The sequence below is a fragment of the Vigna umbellata genome, chromosome 7 (genome assembly GCF_029865625.1).
Source record: "Vigna umbellata cultivar VRB3 chromosome 7, Vumbellata_1.0, whole genome shotgun sequence".
Taxonomy (NCBI): domain Eukaryota; kingdom Viridiplantae; phylum Streptophyta; class Magnoliopsida; order Fabales; family Fabaceae; genus Vigna; species Vigna umbellata.
The window spans coordinates 30,672,936-30,696,278 of record NC_142171.1 but is presented as its reverse complement, the minus strand read 5'-3'; the positions used below and the strand labels follow the sequence as shown (position 1 = coordinate 30,696,278).

The 23,343-nt window shown below is 35.6% G+C and overlaps 1 protein-coding gene across 1 annotated transcript; it reads right to left on the bottom strand.

Annotated features, from left to right (window-relative positions):
* Nucleotides 1–2,500: 2,500 nt before the first annotated feature.
* On the bottom strand, nt 2,501–23,104 carry LACS8 (AMP-dependent synthetase and ligase family protein). The gene is made up of 12 exons (XM_047313739.2): nt 22,971–23,104; nt 21,987–22,558; nt 21,798–21,878; nt 21,412–21,678; nt 20,912–21,043; nt 20,657–20,830; nt 15,009–15,238; nt 14,171–14,288; nt 6,445–6,576; nt 6,184–6,318; nt 5,861–6,067; nt 2,501–2,811 (listed from the first exon to the last, which is right to left on the bottom strand). The coding sequence occupies exons 2-12, from the start codon at nt 22,515–22,517 to the stop codon at nt 2,647–2,649; spliced, it is 2,172 nt and encodes a 723-aa protein (XP_047169695.1). The 5' UTR covers nt 22,518–22,558; nt 22,971–23,104; the 3' UTR covers nt 2,501–2,646.
* Between the last annotated feature and the right edge of the window lie 239 nt (nt 23,105–23,343).

The following is a 23,343-nucleotide window of genomic DNA, read 5'->3' as shown; positions in this document are numbered from 1 at the left end:
TTCTGCATCCGGTAAGCTTTCAAACCCTAGAAACCCTTTTCTGAGTTGCATGCGAACCTGATGCAGCTGCATGATAGAATATACACTGAGTTCTCCTTCGTTCTTTTTGGTTAGAGTTAGTGAAACACTTGAGAATCACGTTGAGGGTAGGAAATTGTATTTTGGGCAAGCTAGCAAACGTTCACGTAGGGAGTTCACTGCTAGACCAGGTAAGGGAAGCTTATATGTTTAATTTGTACTCGTTTGTTGTGAAATCTGGATTGCATGTGTGAAAAATATGAAGTTGAGCTGTTATGAATGGTTACTGATATCTGATATGAATTCTGGTTTGGATGGATCTGTCATGAACGAACACTGCTTGTATGAATTATATTTGAGGTTGAATTTGATTTAAATGCATGTTGATTTGATTATGTATGAATGGAGTATGGTTATTGTGTGGTTGGAATGATTAAAATGTCGAAATCTGTATGATGAGAATGTTTGAGGTGAATTAAATCTGGAAATGAAAGTATAAAGTTTATAAATTTGAAATCTGGAAGATTCTGTTAAGCTTGTGAAAATCTGAAATTTTAGATCATTCCCTTTGCTAAATGACGCTCGTCACTGTACGGTATTAGACCGTTCGGTTTTCATTAAAATAACTTAGATTGGAATTCTTTCATTTGGAAAGAATTCTGCTCGAGAACGAGCGTCCCCATTTTTGTGAATGAGCGTTCGGTTCAGCTCAGTATAGATAAATATTTGAAACTTTACAAATACGTGACGTTCGGCCTTAAGTCGAGCGTTCGTCCTTAATGTCGTTCGACCTTGTGTCGAACGTTCGTTTTACAGAGCGTTCGTCATTATATTGAACGTTCGTCCCAATTGGTGCTCGGTCTTATACCGAAGCGTTCGTCCTAGATAGCGCTCGGTTTATACCAAGCGTTCGTTCTGATTTGTGCTCGGTCATTGACCCAGCGTTCGTCCAAGGAGGGTTCGGTTTTATAACTGAACGCTCGTCCTTATCATTGAATTCTGAGCGAGCGTAACTGGCGTTCGTCCAAATTGTTAATTAACGTTCGTTTGTTGACTGGCAGTGTTGTTTTCTGAAATCAAATCATATTTGGTTGTGTATCTAAATATTTTCTTACTGACTGTATCCTTTGGATTCTACCTGGAGTCTTTATACTTAAAATTTTTCTAAGTATCATCCATATCTTCTAAGATCAGTACCTTCAAATTTTAAGTGTTGAAACGTATTAATTGGACAAATGGTTCGTTTCTTTTGTTCAGAAACGAGGATGTAGGAGTACTGTAACATGTTAGTCCCTATTGATTGAGTGATGAACGTTCGTGAATTTAAGAGAGTGGAACACAGAATGAAAATGTGAATATGAGAAATGTTTGATATGGACGAATGATATTTTGAACGAATTATTGGAAATGGATTTTTACGAGCGTTCCAAGGAGGAACGTCTCAGATATGATTGATTATTGAAGTTTTGTAAAGTATGACTGTGGGCATGCTAATGCTGGCTTGGTCCATCCTGATATTCCGTGATACTCATCTTCACGTAGAAGGGAGTAGTCATGTGTGGGAATGGCAGGAGGTCTTTCGTATCCCTCACTTAGCAGGGGCGAAGGATTAACCTCGAGTGGCAGCTGTTGAGGGTATCCCAGTTACTACATCACTCGGGTGCAAGAACGCCTGTAGCTACACGGTTCATACAGTCCGGACGGTCTGTCTTTTATATACGTATCTATATGATTGTGGATTGATAAGCTTACATGTTGTTTGAGTGGATTGATTGGTAAATGTATGTGATTATTGTATAAATTAAATATTATAAGCTTACCCTTGTATTTCCTTTGTGTTGTCTACTGTCCATGTACCTCCGTCTTGTCAAATGCAATGATCATCCGTTGTGGATGTGAGCAGATGATGGTACGTCCCTTGAGCAAGTGCTGGAAGAAGAAAATTTGGATGAAGCTAACCTGGTGGAGGTTGAAGTAAAGGCCGAGCCTTAGAGTGCTCGTTAGAATAGTACTGTGCGTGTTAGTATAGTATGAACGTTCGGCCAATTATTTTGTAAGGCCGTTCGTCTTATCCATCTCTGACTGTATTTTGACGTACGTTAGTGAATTTATCTGAGAACGTTTACTCTTGGTTTCATTCGTATGCGTTATACGCGTTCCCTATACTGATGCCGTTCGGCTTTTGATTCTGGATTAATGTAAAGACTGTTGCTGTTTATTGTTAATTGTAATTAATTCTAATTTATGGTAATTACTATATTTTGGGATGTTACACTGATCGTAAAAAATAATTAAATAAAAAGAAATATTTTTAAAATTTATGTTAAATATAAATTATAATAGACATGTACTTCTAAAAATAATATTATTTTAATTTTTAAATATAATTAGTATTTAATAAAATGAATTAGGACAAAATAATATAAGCCAGTTCAGACACACTTGTTTACTGTCATCTCAGTGGCAAGAATTAATGTTCACATACAAGTAATCATGGAGTATGATTTTATTATGTCACAAATTACACAATTTGTATTTTGGAGGCAAAATGACATTATTGAAGAAAAAGATAGATGTTACATGTTTCATACATAAGCCAGAAATTGAATAGAGGTTAGACACACCATTTCATGCATACAGCTTCAGAAGATCATCTTTGAATTTGGCTTTCAGCTGCTCTCTCTTTATCTTGAGAGCAGCAGTCACTAATCCAGATTCAGGAGTCCATGGATCAGCCAGCAACTTGATCTTTGCAGGGATTTCAGATTTTTCCAGCTTTGCAGATTTTCCAACCTGAAGAGATCAAATCAAGGAAATGAGGCATCAACCATGCAGCACATACAATGGCTATAGACTTGTGGTCCAATTGGATGAACTTTTCCGTACACACTTACGGAAAGAAAAGAAAATAGATTGACCAAAGGCCAACTCCTCTACCTTAAACTAAAGTTACTTGATTTAGAAAAATTTAGATTTGATTCCTATTGGTTTTAATTTTGTATATTTAATTCTTAATATTTACCGTATCTTGATTTTATTACTAGAATATCAAATCCACAATCTTAGGTTTATTTCTAGAATAGAAAGTGCCTTTTTCAAATTTATCCAGTTAATATACATACATATATATATACATATATATATATACACACATATATATATATATATACACACACACATATATATATATATATATATATATATATATATATATATATATATATAATATGTAACGAGACGGAATATGAGAAATTATTTTCTTCTAATAATGAGAGATCCTAATCCTTGAGAGCCTATAATCTGTGTATATCTCAACGCAGCTTTTGTTGATGTGATTATGTGGTCTCTATTACGGCTTTCATTGCCGCAAGATTCATTCTTCCCAAATAATTGTAATGGCTGAAATGGAAAATAGAAACAAACCCTACAATGCAGTAGAATTGAGGAATGGAGTAGGGTGAAGAGGAGGTCAAGCAGGACATGTTGATGTTATTCTCCATGTTGTGGTTCTTAAAAATCAAGAAGGATCTATTCAACTCAATCATTTTTGGTAAATTGAATGTCTCAAATACATTTTTCACCCACGGCTGAATTTTAGATTCTGATGTCACTGGTTGTATAACAACTCTTCCTAATTTTTTTTTCCAAGCAACAAAAATTAATGGAAATATGATAATTTTAGCTGGCCAAGATGTCCAAATAAACCTAACCATAATTCTAAAAAATGTGCTACAAGTTTCCTAAGCTGTCCACAAATTTTATATCTATATCTAATGTAACGTGGTTTTTTATAGCAACTCTTGTATATTGTAGGACAAAACATCGGAGAGGAAAATAATGAAATGTTCTTTACTAGCATTGTCTCTGGCAAAGCTTTTCTTGTCCACCACTAACCTCAATGATGGCAAACAACAATAGTGATGACGACAATTAACAAGGCAGCATAAACAAAACTCCCGAGAACAAGAACTCTAAGATCGAAAACTCTAATACAAACTTGAACTGTGTAAGAAAAACAAAATCATTTTATTGACAATAATCACACCTGTTATACTTTTATCATTTCTATTGAATATAGTGAAATTTGTTTCTGTTGAATATACACGTACTCTATTTATGATAAAAAAAAATATAGATTAAACTCAAAATATAAATAAAAAATAAAAATAAGATAAAAATAAGATAAAAATAATATATCTAAAACTTTCTCTCGAACTGATGTATTTAAATTGTATATGTATCAAACTTCTTACTAATACAATCAATAAAGACTTAGTAAAAAGACATAGAAGACGAAATACAAACCCAAGATACCCTCCTGAACAACAAAAAATCTGGAAAGTTACTCTATATAAATCTCTTTTTGCAAGTCGTCGTTGAAAAAAACACACACACACATATATACATATGCACACAAATATACACATATATACACATACATATATACATATACACACACATATATACACATATACACATATATACACATATACACATACATATATATACACATATACACATATGCATACATACACATATGCATACATATATATGCATACATACATATGCATACATACATATGCATATGCATATATACATATGCATACATGCATATATATACATATGCATGTATGCATATGTATGTATACATATACATGTATGTATATACATACATATACATGGAAGGGTTAAACGTATCAATGATAGAAGAGACAATAGCGGAAGAAGCCATGGACAAACAAGAAAGAGAAATCCTTGAAACTATGGAAAATAATATTGGACACCAGTGGACAACTATGAAACTTTAACTAAGATGACTTTGACAAAGAGATTACCACCATCAGTAGTGGACGACAGCCAATAGTGGCTGAAAGTGACAAACTACAGCAAACTAGGTTGCCAAACGATGAATGGTGGCCTGCAGTGGTGGACAATGATAGATTGCAAGGACTAGATTGTCATCAGTAACAGATAGGGCCTGTAGTGGTGAACAACGATAAACTAAAGGGACTAGATTGTCATCAGTAACAAATGGGGCCTGTAGTGGTGAACAATGATAAACTAAAGGATTAGATTAAACCATATAGAAACAGACTCCCCTCACAGCAAATAGCGGAAATGACAATGCGTCGATAACAGACAGTGAAGGTGGAAGATCTGGCTCTTCAAAAGAATGGTCATCAAAGCACCTAGAAACAAACTCTCCCCACGAGAACGTTAGTGAACATAGTGGACAAAGACAATGAACAATGGACAATAATGAAAAAGACATTGTAAATAACTGAAATTAAGAGAGTAGGACTGAGGTACTCAAACACAACTATTGAAAGACAATATTCTTAGGGCGACGGTCGCCGTTCGAAACTAAAACTCCAACGATAATAGCGATAGACTGTGGCGGCATCAACAAGGGCAATAGACGGCGCCCCTACCGACAACGACGGATGTAGTGACCGAGGTGACAATTTTTCTTTTATCAAGAGAACCTTAGACTCTAGATACCATGTTGAATATAATAAAAGCTATGTATGAAATTAATCTCCCTTATATTATATGCACATAGGATATTGTATTTATAATAAAAGAGATATATACAAATAAGAAATAATAACAAACTAACTAAAAATAAAAGATAAACATAAGATAAAAATAATATATTTAACAATCTCTATTTGTAATACTCAAAACCTTTAATAAGAAAAGAAAATAAAGATACGGTGAAATGAATAGGAAAATTTTGAAGATATTGTTTTCCTGGTTACTAAGAAGATATGGAGATATTTATTTTTTATTCAAATAATATGCTATTTAAAACATATATTTATAGATACCTAACACTAACCTTGGAAATAGCATGCAGAACTTCCTTGACAGTTTGAGGTTTGTTACATAGATCAGGAAAATCTCGGTAATCTATGCCAGCTTGTTGGGCCCACTTCTCCAGCGACTGTTGTGAAGCAACGACTAGAGCCACACAGTAACTGTGAAAGGGATCTGCATAAACCATCATATTGTCTGCATAATCGCATGATGATAATGCTGCCTCAACCTGCATTGAAGTCAAAATGAAAGAAAAGACAATGTTAAGGCCAGAAAAAGTTATGGTGGATCTTGTGTCACTATTTCATCCAGATACCATAATGAACAATGTATAGTTTGAGTTACCTTTCCAAGAGATATATATTCTCCATGTTGAAGTTTGACAATATCTTTCTTCCTATCTATGATTTCAAGACATCCATCAGGGTGGAATTGTCCAATATCACCAGTATAAAACCAGCGCATACCTTTCTCATCAACCTGTAAGAAGTTCAAAAATCAAAAAATGTAGTGTGGCTTAGTATTATGCAAAAACAGATTTAAGAGCAATTAAAGAAAATTATAAAGGAAAAATGACAAGCACACAACTCTAAGTTTGGAAATTACCTTGAACACTTCTTTAGTTTTATCATCATTCTTAAAGTAACCAGCTGTCACACTAAATCCTCCAACTACAATCTCTCCCCTTGGCATTGGCTTATCTGATGTCAGGTACCCTCCTTCTTCCCAAGAAATAAGCTATACAACCACGTTAATAGAGAAATAAGTCCCACCATATAAGCCCTTCTACGTAGCACCAACTCTAAACTTCTAATACAAACAGATTAAGAGATATGAATTTGATATTTTTCATCAATGTTTTTAAAACCAGACCAGACATTGATTGAATTAGTCAAGGAACTAGTTTAGGTTTAATGGTTCAAGCAGGGTCGAACTTATGAACATTTAAAATACTTATCAAAGTCTAAATAAAAAAACATTATCAAACTTAAAATTGAAATATCAATAATATAAATCAATATTTATTAATCATAAGTTTATATAAAATAAGAGAAAATGACTAATATTTTAGGTTTATTTTCCTTAAGGGGAAAAAATTGAGGTATTACTTTTTGTTGACCCAGTTTGACACTAGTTGTTTCCACTAGAATCAACAAACTAGGTATTGGTTTCTTCAAATACAACCATTTCTTGAAAATAAATGACAATCAATCTCAATATACTCGGTTTTTTCAAGAAAGACAAGATTTTAGCTAATATAGAGGGCAGTTTGATTAAAACATACAAATTTAATTTGAATGTGTTATTATACTATAGATACATATAATTGGCTTCTATGGGTTATCTTTGTATTTTATAGTTGTAGGTTCCCTATAATTGTATTTTTCATTTTATGTACAACCCAGTTTGACAGCTGACAACTGTCATTAATTGACTTGTATATATAAACTGTCATTAATTGACTTGTATATATAAACTGTCATTAATTGACTTGTATATATAAACCGCTGTACATATCATTCAGTTAGTGATGACGTTAGTACAAATAAGTCCAGTTCATTGTTATTTCTCTTTCTTTTTGTTCACTTCATCGAAGATGGTATCTAGAGCAACTTTTTTCATTGATCCAAATTCTTCTAGCTCCGCTTCCCGTTTCTTCATTCGTGTGTTCTGTCTCATTTTCGCTTTAGCCTAGTTTCTCTTCAACAAATTACTCCAATTTTGATTTGTGTTGAGCTTTGATCTCTTAGTTGCGTTTCAATGGTGAATTGTCATCACTCTTGGTTTCTACACTGTTCTATCGATATTTGTCTTGACCTGGTTCATCACCATTTCTCTGTTGTTTAATTGTTGAATTGCTCGTTCTTCCTTTTCCTCTTCGTGCAATTGTACTTCTTGAATATAGTAAAACTAGGTATACAATGGGTGTAGGATAGAAGGAAACAAATTAGGAATTAGTTGTTAGTTGGTTAGTTGGTTGGGAGGCCTTTATAAGAGGGAGGTCTTGTGTCATATTAGCTTTTGATAATTTTTTTGTGTAGACAGGAGGTTTTTCCTGTGGAGCGAGAGTGCTCCCTTGTGAGTTGGGTGTTGTACAGTGTATTCTTGATTACCAATGTGTGTGCTGTTTTGAGTGATAGATAGATTTCTTGACCAAAGAAGTCTATCAAATTGGTCTGACCTGCCATATCAAGAACTAACAAGAAAGGGTGGAAGCATGGAAGGAAGAGACAATACCTTGGAGAGGAGGGCCAACAAACAGAAAATAAGCATGGCAGAATGGAGAAGAAATATCCAAGAAATGAAAGAAATACTGCGGGAAATCAAGATTCACATAAAGGGCTCGGAAAGAAGTAAGAAATATGTCATGAAAGGAAAGAAAGACGCAAAAATGGGTAGGGATGTTGTGAAAGATAGCCTACTAGACATCAAGAAAGCCAAGAAACCCTCGTATGGAGGTGACCAAAGGATCAACAACAAAGAAAATGTACTCCAGAGGTTCAAGACCTGGCACCAAAAATCCAAGAACCTTTCTTGGAAAAATCTGGCAACAACTCTACTAAGCATAGTTGAAGGGAACAGGAGAAGCATGTTATGTGAGAGTTGGGCAGCAGTAACACAGATTGGAGTGTGGAAATTATACGTGAGAGTTTGAAAGTAGATGGAGGTAACCTTGTGAATCATTCAAATCTGGTTAGATCTTCATTTCATTTTCCCGGAACTGGATTTAGTAATGATATGTGGTCGAAGAAAGTTTTTCGCTTTCAGTCACTCTTTAGTTATAATGTTAAATCTAGTTTTGTTGGAAATAAGGGAGCAGCTGCCGAAATATGTCTCCAGATATAATCTTCTCTCGAATGAAATGACAATCACTTTTAATGTGTTTGGTCCTTTCATAAAAGACAAGATTAGAACTGATATGAAGAGCCACCTGATTGTCATATATAACTATCATTTTAGTGACATCTCAAAATTGTAACTTTCTAAGCAAGTGCTTAAGTCAAACAAGTTCACAAGTGGTTAAAGTCATAGCTCTATATTCTTCTTTTGCACTAGATCTTGTCACAACACTTTGTTTCTTGCTCTTCTAAGAAATCAAGTTACCACCAACAGTGATACAATACCTAGAGGTAAATCTTCTATCAAAAAGAAAATCATGTCCAATCAACATCTGAATAGCAAACAACTTTTGTATAGTTATTGGAACCATATAACAAACATTTTTCAAGATCCTTTAATGTACTTTAATATACGAATGACTGCATTCAAATGATCTTCACATAAAGAATTAGAAATTGACTCACCACACTAACTGCAAAGCAAATGTTAGGATGAGTGACTATATGGTATTTTACTTTCCCAACCAATCTTCTAGACTGCTCAAGATCTAAAATACGCTCCCCCTAATTTTGTAGGAGTTTGGTATTAGGACCCATGAGTGTGTCAACAGGTTTTGAATTCATCAACCCAATTTCCTCCAAAATATCCAATGCATACTTCCTATGAGATATAACAATACCATCATTGGATTGTGCTACCTCAATACCCAAGAAGTATGACAAAGGTGTTGTTCATCTGGGAGATGCCATGGTGGTCACTGCTATCAGAACAATGTCATCAACATATAATGTTAAATAGACACCTCTAGCACTTGAGTGACGGTAAAAGACTGAATGATCTACCTCACTTCGAGTCATACAAAATTGTTGAACCACGCTACTAAATTTGTCAAACCAGGTCCTAGGAGACTGTTTTAGGCAATATAAAGATTTGTAAAGATGATATATCAATCCAAAAGACTTTAGAAGTGGGCTTTAAGCCTAACTCAACTCCATAAAACTGGCTTGTAAGGTGAGGTTGCACCCACTTATATACTCTACATTGATCTTATCTCTAGTCGATGTGGGACTTCCAACACATAACACACATTCCTCATGTCGAAGAATATAGATCTTGTGTGTGGAACTAAACATTAATGGGTGGTTCAATACCGAGTGGAATAATGTCCAAAAAAACAACAAATCTTGCTAGGATAAGCTTTAATAATGACTCTAATACCATATTGAATATAGTAAAACTAGGTATAGGATTAATCTCCCTCGTGTCTAAAACACACATAGGGTAAGATATTTATAATGAAGAATGATACAAGTATATATATGACAACCAAACATAAATATGGTAAATAGAAGATATTGTCAAAAAAACCAAATGTCATGCTCTCACTCTTATTAAGTTTGGGAGAAAATTCATGAATACTTTAGTCTTCAAACCAAATGTAGTGCTCATGAGCTTTGTAATGCTATGAGAGTTGTTACGATCGTAATAATAAGGGTTGGAAAGTATATCAGCAGAGAGAATATTTAGTATAAGTTAATTAGAGTAAATAAATATATATTTAGGGAAATATTCAATATAAGATATTTATAATTAAGGATATATGCTAGGATAATATACAGAGAGATATTTATATTAAATATAGGGATATTTATATTAAGGTTTAATGTCTCGGTAGGTCCCTATTTTTGGCGTGAATTTCAAATAGGTCCCTTTTCTTTTCGGCGTCTCAATTGGGTTCTTTTTTGTGTAAAATTGGAGCAATTAGGGGTCTGCCGTCAAATTAAACAAACGGCCGTTTAAGTTTGCCTACGTGTTATTAAAAATGATTTTGAATTGATTTTTGTATTAAAAAATGGATTGAGCAAACGTTTTTCAAGGGCAAAAAAGGCAAACTGGGGCAAACCCCTTTTCTTCTTTTCTTCTTCGATTGGAAGCGCGGTTCTTCTTTTCTTCTTCGATTGGAAGCGCGGAGGGGAAATCCGTTCCGAATGAAGAACTTACAAGATGCATAGTGTCTTTGCGTGACGCATCTTGTTTCTTTGGTTGCTCAGAGACATCATGGGAAAAAGAGAAACGAGGGGGAACTATTTCAGAACACATAATCACGCTGTTCTTTGTTGCCACCAAAGTTGAAGTGTGAAACAGAACAAAAACGAAAGCCAAACAAGGTGGACTTTTTAAGGTTGGATGTGAGTTAGGAGAGAAAAGTGAGGAAAAGAATTCAAATTAAAAAGCGAAACAAGGGGAAAGAGATTTAAAGGAGTAGAATTTGAAAATATGGGGTTACTTTTGATTTACAAGTCAGAAGTAGAAGGAAACAGAAGGCATCCAGATACAGTGTACAAAAGGAAGCATTTTGTTTTCAAGGGATAGAGATATTGTGTGAAAATTGGAAGATCAAAGGAGATTCAATGCTCTTCTCTGAAAAGGAGGTACAAGGGATTTTTTTGTCTATGATTGTGGTTAATAGAAACAAAAGAGGATGACAGAGAAAATGACTTAAAAAAGGAGAAAATGTTGTGTGTGAAGGTTAAAGGTATGTGGCTGAAACCAAGATCTAATTCTGCTAAAATGAAGGAATAATGTTTGGAGTTTTGGTCTGCAAAATAGGCAGCCATCATAAGATGTAGACTTTGCTTGTTCTTATCTCAAACCATTCATCAACTCCCATATTCTTTTCTTCTCCCACTGCACATGACCCAAAACAAACTCCACCGGAAAAATAAATCCTAAACCAGCTCCATTGACGAACATGCCGACGCCGCCACTACTACAGCCCACCAACGACGATGAGAAGGACGATAGCAGCGGAACGCTGAGAACTCTGAAAAACTGTGTGGAACCTGTTAATTCGACAATGAAAACGATAAGAGGAAAATGGGAGAAGAAAATAGGGAGATCCATTCGGCCAACATGCTTTGACCAACATGCTTTGCCCACTTTGCCCTTCCCTAAATTTGAATCCACATTTGTGCAATCCATATTTTTAATACAAAATTTATTTTTAATGCCACGTCAGATTAATGATACACTGACTATACCACGTAGGCCAAATTTAAATGGTCGTTTGTTTAATTTGACGGCAGACCCCTAATTGCTCCAATTTTACACAAAAAAGAACCCAATTGAGACGCCGAAAAGAAAAGGGACCTATTTAAAATTCACGCCGAAAATAGGGACCTACCGAGACATTAAACCTTATATTAAATATAAGGATATTTATATTAAATGCAGATATATTCTAAAGGAATATTTAATAAGAGATGGGCGGGAAATAATTAATATAAATAAGGTTAGAGTCCAGGGTTAAAGACATGTTTTTGATTATTGAGTTTTGTGACACACATTATTGTCTTGTGAGGGAGGTTATGCTCTCAAAGTAATTGAAGGAGGTTATGCTCCCAATTATTGTTTATCCTTGTATATTCAGATATTACCATCAATAAAAGAGATTCATTCTTTCATTGTTATTCGTTTATTATTCTGTTACGTGTAAGAGAGTGTGAAAGGTTGTATTTGGCTAGTTTACGTACTCAGGTACGTAACAATTGGTCCGACCTGCCGGATAGTCAAGGGAGGAAACTACCGGAGGGAAGAGTGAATGTCATTGAAGGAAGATTGGAGGTCATAGAAATCTCCATGGGAGGACTAGAGGCAGCAGTCCAGGAACTGGTGAAGGTGATGAGAGAGTGAGGTCGACGACATGAGGGAAATCCTGATGGAAGTCAGGGGTCTGTCAACGGGAGAAGGAATGAGGAGGACGAGAGAGAGGGCAGCAGGCTAGATGGTGGACACTGAGAGGAGCAACCGTATTGAAGGAGAAGGGTAGACTTACCCATCTTCGAAGGAAGCGATCCTTTGAATTGGATCAATAGACAAACAAATTCTTTGAGCTACAAGGAGTGTCGGAGGAAGAAAAGTTGCACCTAGCCTATATCAGCATGGAGGGAATCGCGGGACACTGGTTCAGATTCTGGAGGGAGAAGGCCAGGAACCGTTCATGGGCAGGATTAAAGGAGTCAATGGTGATCCGTTTTGGAGGAAGAAACATCCAAGAATACATCCAAGAATTTGAAGTCTTGGTCGGCCAAACGGAAACAATGCCCGACGCACAGCAGCTGATGGGGTACTTTATGGCAGGATTGCAGGAGGGGATCCGTAATCAACTCAGATTACTTGATCCGCGGGAGTTGATGGACGTTATGAGACTGGCAAAGGACGTGGAAGAGTTCCAAGGGGGCGTGAAGGCTGGGAGCGGAAGTGTGATCGAGAATCAATCTGGAGAAAAACCGAACGGGGTGGATATGCGACTGGAGCTCAGCCGCCCGAACCAAGGCCGAACGGTAACTGCCGTGGAGAGCAGAGCGGACATCACGGAGAATGTGGGGACCGGACGAAAGGAAAGAAACGTGAGGGATCTACCTTATGAGGAATATGAAAAACGTAGGAAAGAAGGAAGGTGCTTTAGATGCGGCGAGCGGTTCGGTCCTGCGCACCGTTGTCTGGACAGGAGTTTAAGAGTCCTGATATATGCAGAGGACGACGAAGAATTTCCACCACCCAAACCTCCAGACTTGAATTGATGAGGAGCCATGAGATCAAGCTCCCCAATCCAACCTTGGGGACAAGGTTGTTTTGCAGCTGGGAGTAATGTTACGATCTAAGGTAGGGGTAATAATAATGGTTGGAAAGTATATGAGCAGAGAGAATATTTAGTATAAGTTAATTAGAGTAAATAAATATAGTATAAGTTAATTAGAGTAAATAAATATATATTTAGGGAAATATTCAATATAAGATATTTATAATTAAGGATATATGCTAGGATAATATACGAAGAGATATTTATATTAAATATAGGGATATTTATATTGAATATAAGGATATTTATATTAAATGCAGATATATTCTAGAGGAATATTTAATAAGAGATGGGCGGAAAATAATTAATATAAATAAGGTTAGAGTCCAGGGTTAAAGACATGTTTTTTATTATTGAGTTTTGTGACAGACATTATTGTCTTGTGAGGGAGGTTATGCTCTCAAAGTAATTGAAGGAGGTTATGCTCCGAACTATTGTTTATCCTTGTATATTCAGATATTACCATCAATAAAAGAGATTCATTCATCCATTGTTATTCGTTTATTGTTCTGTTACGTGTGAGAGAGTGTGAAAGGTTGTATTTGGCTAGTTTACGTACTCAGGTACGTAAGAAGAGCTGTCAAATTGGATTCAAAATCTATGGAAGCAAAGATTAAACCTAGCTCTAAATACCATGTTGAAATAAAAGAGAAAGAAGCATAGACCGAATCCCTAATGTGTGTAGAACACATAGAGTTATGCATTTCTAAATAGGAAAATATAAAGAAATGGACTTAAGTCTTTTACATCTAACATATGGCATACCTTAATGTATGCAACAAGGAAGTGATGGGACAGAAAAATATAAAGAAATGGACTTAAACCCATTAAGTCTAATATATGCCATACCTTAATGTAACAACAAGGAAGTGGAGGACCGACGCGTCCCACACTGTAGTCATCCCACTCTGAGAATGCAGCTCCAGCAAATGTTTCAGTCAAGCCATATCCTTGCCCAATAGGAGCCCTATAACAACACAATAAGTACATATTGTTAGTGTATATTGGTTAAAGTTAAGGGTGGATAGACGAGCCTAGGTACATGGATGTGTTCATTAGATTGTAAACAGGTAGAGAACTTAGGGTCAATAAGACTCTTCCCGTATTTCAGTGTGAATAAAATTACTATCAATCTATCATCAATGTTTTTTCAGTCATAATTAAATATGGAAAGTCCTATTAAAAGTAATCTAAAGACACTCTCAAGTATTGTGTAAGACACAATAAAGATATTACAAGGTATTTGATGGATAAAAGTGCCCCTCATATTAGTCCCTCAATTATTTGAAATGTCAACTTCTAGGTTTTTTATGGAGAATTGAATCAATGACAGAATCTCTGAACATTATAGGTTGCTGACAAATTAAATCTACAAGGAATTTCAGTGGCAAGCTTTAGAAGCGGGTGGAAAAAAGAGTACGAGGAACTGCATATGGAGCCTAAACTTTTAGAAAGCGATGATGTAGTAAGGTAAACATAACAATGGAGGACCAAACCAAAGCTCCCAACATAAAATTGCTCACGTTCTTTCACCCTACATACATGATATCAAAATAATTGATTTTCTATCATCAAAGACCATATAACTGAACACTTGACAGTATTTCATTTTACACACACACATATATATTAAAACACAAGTCAATTTCAACCAAGTATTATGTAGTATAAAAATGGGAACCATTACCCCATGCAGATATTGATGAAGTATTGTGAATCTCCAGATAAAGGAGCTCCCCCGCAAAGCATAAATCGGAGCTGGCCTCCAAGTGCAGAACGAATTTGTTTAAAGACAATGGTATCCCACACAAACTTTTCCAATCCCCAAGCCCCAAGCCAACTTCCTTTTACAGCAGCCAGTCGGCGCTTATATGCAAAATGGAAAAGATTCTTCACAAGGCCCCCTTTCTGCTCAACCTACATAAAATGTATGAAATGGTAAGAAAGAGAATAACCAGTTAGCAACTAGTTTAATTAAAAACATTTAATACCAGCAAGAGCTGAAAAAGTTTATGTGAATGTGTAGACAAATTGTTAGATATATTATATTTATCTTATCTATATATTTTATTTTTAGTTTGTTTGTTATTATTCTTTATTTTTTCTATTATAAATAGAGTATCTTATGTGTATATTCAACACAAGAAAGATTAATCTCATACATAGTTTTCACTATATTCAACATGATATCTAGAGCCTAAGGTTCTTTTGAGAATAAAACCCAACTCTCAAGGAAGCACTCTCCCTCCACAGGAACAACCTCCTGTCTATACAATTAATATCGAAAGCTCCCTGACACAAGACCTCCATGTCTTCTTATAAAGGCCCCCAACCAACTAACCAACTAACAACTAATTCTTAAACTGTTTCCTTCTGTCCTACACCCATTATATCCTATCACATTATATCCTATCATTACACTCCGCAGCATAACAACCTTGTCCTCAAGGTTGGAACCGTGAAGCTTGATCTCATGGCTCCTCTTCATTAACGTGTTATCATATGAAGGGAACCCATTGGCTACTACCCTCCAATTCAGGTCTAAAGGCTTGGGGTGGTGGTTGATATGAGAGAATTATTGACTCCTTCTGTTCCATTAATAAGAACCGCTTCTTTTCCAAGATTCCCATGGACCATATGACTGTTCTATACTGCTTTCTGACCTGGTGACTTCTTACATTGTAAAGCACAAGTATCGGAGTTCGCTCTGAAACTGTTTGCACTGCTTCCATTCCTTTCTTACCATCTTTACCTTCCACCATTGTGAGTAATACAAGATGGCTAGTTAATAAAGATTCTGCAAGAAACCTAGAAATTCCTTTGTGGCCATTGCTAGAAGCTAGTTTTGCAGGTGTTATAACATCAGTAATTTCAGGATATCGATTTGTAACAGCCCTAGTGGATGCACCCATGGACACCCAGACCACAGCTGGGTCACTCCTTGACACCACTGTTTTGACCCCAAGCTTCAACTTCTTCCCCCTTCTTCACTGTTTTGAGATACACACCACACCCTACCATACTATCTCCACTAAAAGTAGTAGATTTTGCAACTTTCTCAGCAGCAACACCAACAATGTTTCCATCACAGTTTTCGTCTTTGCCTTCCCCTTCACATATATTTTCTTCTCTCCTATCTTGCCCTCTAATTTCTGTAAAACAATCAACACTCAAAACAACAGCTTCTTCTGACACTCTACTTCCTGATGTAATGGTAACAACATCCCCCTCATGGTCTTCGTCAACACCGTCCTCTGCACTGATATCTGTTTCTCTTTTCTTCTCCCAACTGTTTGAATTTTCTCCTCCATTTGAAGGTTCCTTGGCTTTCTTGATGTCTACCAAACTATCTTGCCTAGCAACCCTACCCTTCTTTACTTCTATCTTGCCCTTCATGACAAATTTCTCACTTCTTTCTAAACTCCTGTCTTGGTTCCTAATTCTTCTTCCAAAAATTCTGGTGATTTCTTTAAGTTCTTGGTGCATCTCCTTGGTCTCTGCCTTCAGTTCCTCCACGATGGTCTCCAGTGCATTCATTCTTCCCTCTAAAGCATTTATTCTTCCTTCCATCCTTCCCTCCAACGCACTCAGTTTTCTTTCCATCACGCTGCTCTCCTAAAGATCCGATAGGTTGGACCAATTTGATAGACTTCTTTGGTCAAGAAATCTATCTATCACTCCAAACAACACACACATAGAAAACTGGACAAAAACAGCATACTATTCTGGTAATCAAGAATACACTGTACAACACCCAACTCTCAAGGGAGCACTCTCCCTTCACAGGAACAACCTCCTGTCTATACAACTAATATCAAAAGCTCCTTGACACAAGACCTCCCTGTCTTCTTATAAAGGCCCCCAATCAACTAACCAACTAACAACTAATTCCTATATTGTTTCCTTTTGTCCTGCACCCATTATATCCTATCACATTATATCCTATCGGCTCGTATTTTGAATTTAATTATATTTTTTAATATAAATATTGCAGTTTGTTTTCTTTTAATGTTTTCATAATAGTGGTCTGTGTGGGCACGACAATGAGTAACAACAACATAGTCTTTTTTATTAGGCATAGTCTTTTTTATTAAGCAAGGCCCGCTATACAAATAAAACAATTCTATTGATTGGTTAAAACTAAGGTTTCAATAAATCCATTTAAATTCAACCATTTCTAAAAGGCTTTTCTATTATTTTTTTATCTGACTCTCAACTTTTGATTTAATTTTGTTAGGACAAAGAGAGTAGTTGATTGGATACATAAAAGGAATATAAATATATTAGATTATTAGATATCTTTATAAATATCTTATTTTTATCTTGTATCTTTAGTTAGTTTGTTATTATTTCTTATTTTTATTTTGGGCTTAGTTTACATTTCTATTTATTATAAATAGAGTATCTATGTGTATATTCAACATAACGGAGATTAATCCTATACATAACTTTTACTATGTTGAATATGGTATGTTGGAAGTCCCACATGGACTAGAGATAAGGTCAATTTATAATATATAAGTGGGTGCAAACTTCACTTTACAAGTCGATTTTGTGGGGTTGATTTGAGCTTAAAGTTCACTTCTTAACATGGTATCAGATCTATGGTTAGAGCCTATCCTAGCGATATTTGTCATTTGTGGGCATGTTGTTCAACCCGCTATCGGACTGTTATCGGACCACCCATTAATGTCTAGTCTCATGCTCAAGATGATGTTTATATCTCGGCGTGAGAGGGGTGTGTTGAAAGTCCCACATCGAATAGAGATAAGGTCAATTTATAATATATAAGTGGGTGCAAACCTCACCTTACAAGTCGATTTTGTGGGGTTGAGTTAAGCTTAAAGTCCATTTCTTAACATGGTATCTAGAACCTAAGCTTCTTTTAGAATTTTTTTTTTCATCTATGCCACTGCATCCACTATCATCGCCGAGACTGTCTTTTGCCGCCAGCACCTTCTACTGTCGCTGTTGGAGTTTCAGTTTTGATTGGCGACACACGATTTTGATCGTTTCGGCAAGGCGACTATCGTGCCATCCAGGACTCCTTCATCAGAGCTCCTACGCGCTCTTAGTAACTTTTGAAATTGTGGATCTACTCCCTTTTCTGTTGTGCATGATGGCACATCCCATCTCCTCTCAAGCAACAATTCAGAGCATAGATTACACTCTTTTTTCCTCTTTGAGGTGCCTTGATTGGAGAATCTTAGATTTTTAGGGTTTCTCTCATATTTTTTCATGGTTTTTTCCATTGCTATCTCTTCTGGCCTCTCTTTTATCACCTGTGTGTCTAACCTGTCCATATTTGCTTTTCCTCCAATGGTAAAAATGACTTTTGTTAGTTTATTTAAAGTCATGATGACTCTTCAACAATGGCTTCTTTATCAACTCGAGTTCCTTAACGGTGATTTGCATGAAGAAAGTTATATGGAGCAACCTTTCGGATTTGTTACTCAGGGTAAGTCTTTTAGGTTCTTATGTCATCTTTTATGTCGTCTTCGCAAATAATTGACAATTTGGTATCACTAGAGTGCAAAAATAAATATTTTCATTAAATCTTTATCGATTATATTTATAACAAACTTAGTACATACGATATGTACGTACCAGTTGAGGATAAGTGTTAGATATATTATATTATTAGATATCTTATATAAATATCATATTTTTATCTTTTATCTTTATTTAGTTTGTTATTATTGTATTTTGGGTTTAGTCCATATTTTTTCTATTATAAATAAAGTACCCTATGTGAATATTCAACGCAAGGGAGATTAATTTCTTACATAATTTTCATTATATTGAAAAAGGACATGTAGTTAGTGTTATAATTTAAAAAATAAGTATCATTTCTTTAAAATTATGGATGCATGATCATATCTTTATAATTAGAAATATCAAGATCATATTTGTATTATTCCGGGATCACCTCTTTGTTACTAGAGGATATCAAATTTCATCTATTTATTTATTGATTTTTTTTTTCAAAATAAATTAATCACTTTTGTTGTTGCAAAAACTCACAATTTTAGCTCAATGTTTCTCTGTTTCTTATAGTGTAACATGGTATCTAGAATCTCTTGAAAAGTGTGCTTGCCCTCTCCAAAAGTATTTTTGATGACTTGCTCCTTGAGCAGTTCTTCTAGATTGAGCAACCAACCAAGAGCAACAATCGAATTGGAAGAAAAAACCAACTTGATGGCAGTGGAAGATTTGATGAATATATGAGGCTGAAGCGGTGTTCGGTGGGATTCAATGGAAATGAAATAATTCTTTGTAAGGATGGATTCGATGCAAGTAAGCTAGCCTTGCTATGGACAAAACCAATGACCAGAATGACCAGAACTTGAAAGGAATTATCCAGTATCGTTTCAGATATGAATGTGCAGAGAATGGAAGTTGGATATGAATGGAAGTGATTCGGTGATGGTGTTTGATGTGTGGTGGAGAGTCTAAAAGCTTAATTAGGAGTCCTAACTAAGGAAGGGTGGCTAGAGGAGGCTGAGGTCTCTCTCTAGCCGGTGACAATGAGCATAATGAGGCTGGAGAGATCTCCACAGCAATTCATTACATAAAACTCAAAGTAGATACAATGAGGTGGGAAAGATGGATTTATAGAAGGATCCAAGCTTTCCCACGACCTAACCATTAGCCTGATAATCAGGCACCTCTCACGGATCAAATTACACATAGCAGCCACGTTTTACATGCATGGATTACGTGATGGATTGCTCCTCTTTTCCCTCTTTTTATGCTTCTTCAAGTCTTTCTTGGAGCTCCCATCCCATGCTACAAGTGATGGCCCTTTGATTGTAGTTTGGGCTTGAACCCAAGTCATCAATTTTATTGTTGCAAACCCATCTTAGAGAGCTAATATATTTTATTGTTGCAAATCCATCTTGGTGTTAGAGGGCTATTAACTATCTACTAGAAAATAACCTTAAAAGGCCCCATTAAAGTTGTAAAGAATATAAAGATAAACACAAATGTTTTTATTCCTTATAAGAGGTAAATGGGAACAAACTTATTAAACGTAAAAGACGCTAACATTTTGTAACCACTTAATCTTCTTTCTTTTGGGTCTCCAGGACCTTCACTCACTGATTCTTCCATTAAATAAGGGCTGGGGTGGGTTGCTGAAGTGCTTTGGTACTTATCCTTTATATTAAATATAGTGAAAACTATGTATGAGATTAATCTCTCTTGTGTTGAAATGTAAGTGAATTTTATGTAACAAAGGAGACATCTCTGTTGCTGACAAATAATAGAAGGATGGAGAATAAGTAACAATATGTATGAGAGAGTGCCCATGTAGAGCATTGATCTAGTTCACACCTTTTTTACAACTCCATCTCGAATCCGATCAAGAATAGCAGGTACTGCTGTCAATAGTGTGGGCTTCAACACAGTGACATCTCCCTTGGTTCCTTTCTTGATTTTATTAGATGTATCAGTCATAGTCAGAGGAGAGCCATAACCAATTGCACAACCTGCAGCCAGCATTACAGACTGGACAACCACAATAAGTTAGTATTGGGGATAATACCATCAACTACTGCTATAGTTAGAAGAAGGCTAAGAAGACATCACCTCTGCAGCCATTTCAAAAACATGAGCAAGGGGCAAGTATGCCAGGTACACATCCTTGCTACCTAGATTTGGTATCACTGTCATAACCGCTGCTGTAGTGGCTACTATGTTCCCATGAGTAATCATAACACCCTGAATGATTAAAAAATATCAACGCTCAAAATCAAAGGTAATAACACAGAGCTGTTGGGAATACTCTTAATTCTCAATGTTAGCAGACTAGAAAATTTTAATCATATCTGCAGAATGAGCTAATATGGGTATTGGTTATAATTTACCACCTAAAAACATGTTCACAATAAGGTAATACCGAGACTCAAGTCAATACTCTAACTACCCATGCTTACAACCACAATAGTTAACAGGTATCGAGTTGTTGATACATTTAAAAATCAAAATTTTGGAGTCTGGACAAAAAATTTTGCAAGGACGTAGTGAATAATGAATATCAGACACAGAAAGAGACTACACCTAGAACTAAAGTTGAAGAAGAAACAAACCTTTGGCAGACCTGTACTCCCACTTGTGTACATGATAACTGCAGTATCATTCTTGGAAGGCAGGCTTGGCTCAACAGGACTTTCTTTCCCAAGTTTCTCAACTTCAATAAAAGATGCAATTGTCCAACCACTCAAACTTCCTGAGAAAGAATCTTCTTTCTCATCATCTTCAAAGTAAATAACGTTTTGTATAGATGTTAGTCTTGATCTTATTGCATCCAACTTCCTCAACTGCTTGGAGTCACAGATCAGAGTAGATACTTCAGTCTGTCCACATTTCAAAGCTTCAAGTGAGAACATGCCCATCACTTTTAGCTACTACAGTCATCAACTGTCAACTCTTTCATCTATTTCTTAAAATTATGCAAGAGATGATAATTTCCTACCTCATTTAGTGAGTGGATCAGGGCATCCTCTCCTAGAGAAGCATAAATGGTAACAACTGTTACATTCTGCCTGAAGCAACCCTGAAGTTTAGTAAGCAAAGGTTTTCATTAAAATTTGTGAATTCAGAACTGTTAAGCCAAAAGGTAATGGAATGACTCATGGAATTAACACAAATATAGCAAATTTACCTGAAGGGTAATGAGCCACTCCGCCCTTGTATCAGAGAAAATAGCAACACGGCTATCCATAACATGGCCTAACTTAAGAAGACCAGATGCAAAATTGGACACACGAGCAAACACTTCTCCATAGGTTTCCCATTCATAGTCTCCTAAATGAAGTTTCTCAAACTTCCTGTCATCACTAGATGTAACGAACTCCCTTTGTATTAGTTTTCTTGTTCCAAGAAATTGATTTTGCGTATATTTATCACATGATTGCTCAAACAGATGAGCCATGGTTGGAGCTCCTTTCCAAGGAACTTCAACCAACTCAGTTTTTCTAGCATTACGTATTGCATAACCTCCCTCACCACTAACTTCAACAGGCACACCTCTTATTTTTCCTTTTTTCTTTGCAAAGAACAAAGCTGAAAACAAAACAGGAACAAGGATGCTTATGACTATGGCTGCCAGAGCTCCACATTCTCCATGATCTTTCCATATGCCACTGATATCTAGACTCTTTAACCACGAGGAACTACCCTTTGGATCAACCATCCTTCAGCCGTCCTTCCTAAGCAGAACACAATCTTGATTACCTGAATTAAGAAATTCAAGACAAAGGGAAAACGCTTTATATGGAACCCTCTTCGACTAATAAGAAAACAATACTGATTTGGACCATTGTACATCAAAAATACTTTATTTTTTACAGCAAAAAGAAAAATATATTTTGACCAAAGCAATATAAAAAAAAATATCAAAACCCAAAGAAGAAGAAGGAAGAAGAGGAAAGAAGAAGAAGAGCAAGCAGCAGCGAAGAAAATCAATGGCCTATAGCATTATAAAAAAAACAAGATTCAAACAAGTTCAGCATCAGCTACTAGAACAACAACCAACATCAGCCCCTCAAGAATTTCAAGGCAAAGTATACAACAAAACAATTTCGCAACCCCATACAAGAAATTGAAAAAATAAAAAGAAAAGATGTTGATCGAACTATAATAATACCTTTGTGAGTAGGATGAAATGTTTTGTGTGTCTCTCTATTCTAGTAAAGGCATCGTTTTTAATAGTAAGCAGTATTCTAACACAGAACCGAAGGAATACAGCATGAAGTGTTGGCATCACAGATATACGATGAAGAATCCACACGACACCTGTAGCGTGACGAGGTTAAGATTAATTACAATATTATTATTATTTTTTGGAGAGTCTTTAATAGTTTTTTTTATTTTTTAATACTAATTTGGTCTGTATGATTATTATTTCAGTCTTAATATTTTTTTCAATTTAATTTTAAATTTTATCAATTTTATTTAATTTATTTTTTTATAAATAATTAATGGAATCTAAACAGTCATTTTAAGTTTGTGATTTTTTA

Coding starts and splice junctions, on each gene's coding strand:
- LACS8 (XM_047313739.2), bottom strand. CDS start 22,517: ATGGTTGATCCAAAGGGTAGTTCCTCGTGGTTAAAGAGTCTAGATATC. Junction 6,577..14,170: donor TTCCTTGTTGTTACATTAAG/GTATGGCATATA, acceptor GTGGTTGTATAG/CTTATTTCTTGGGAAGAAGG. Junction 6,068..6,183: donor AATATATATCTCTTGGAAAG/GTAACTCAAACT, acceptor ACTTCAATGCAG/GTTGAGGCAGCATTATCATC.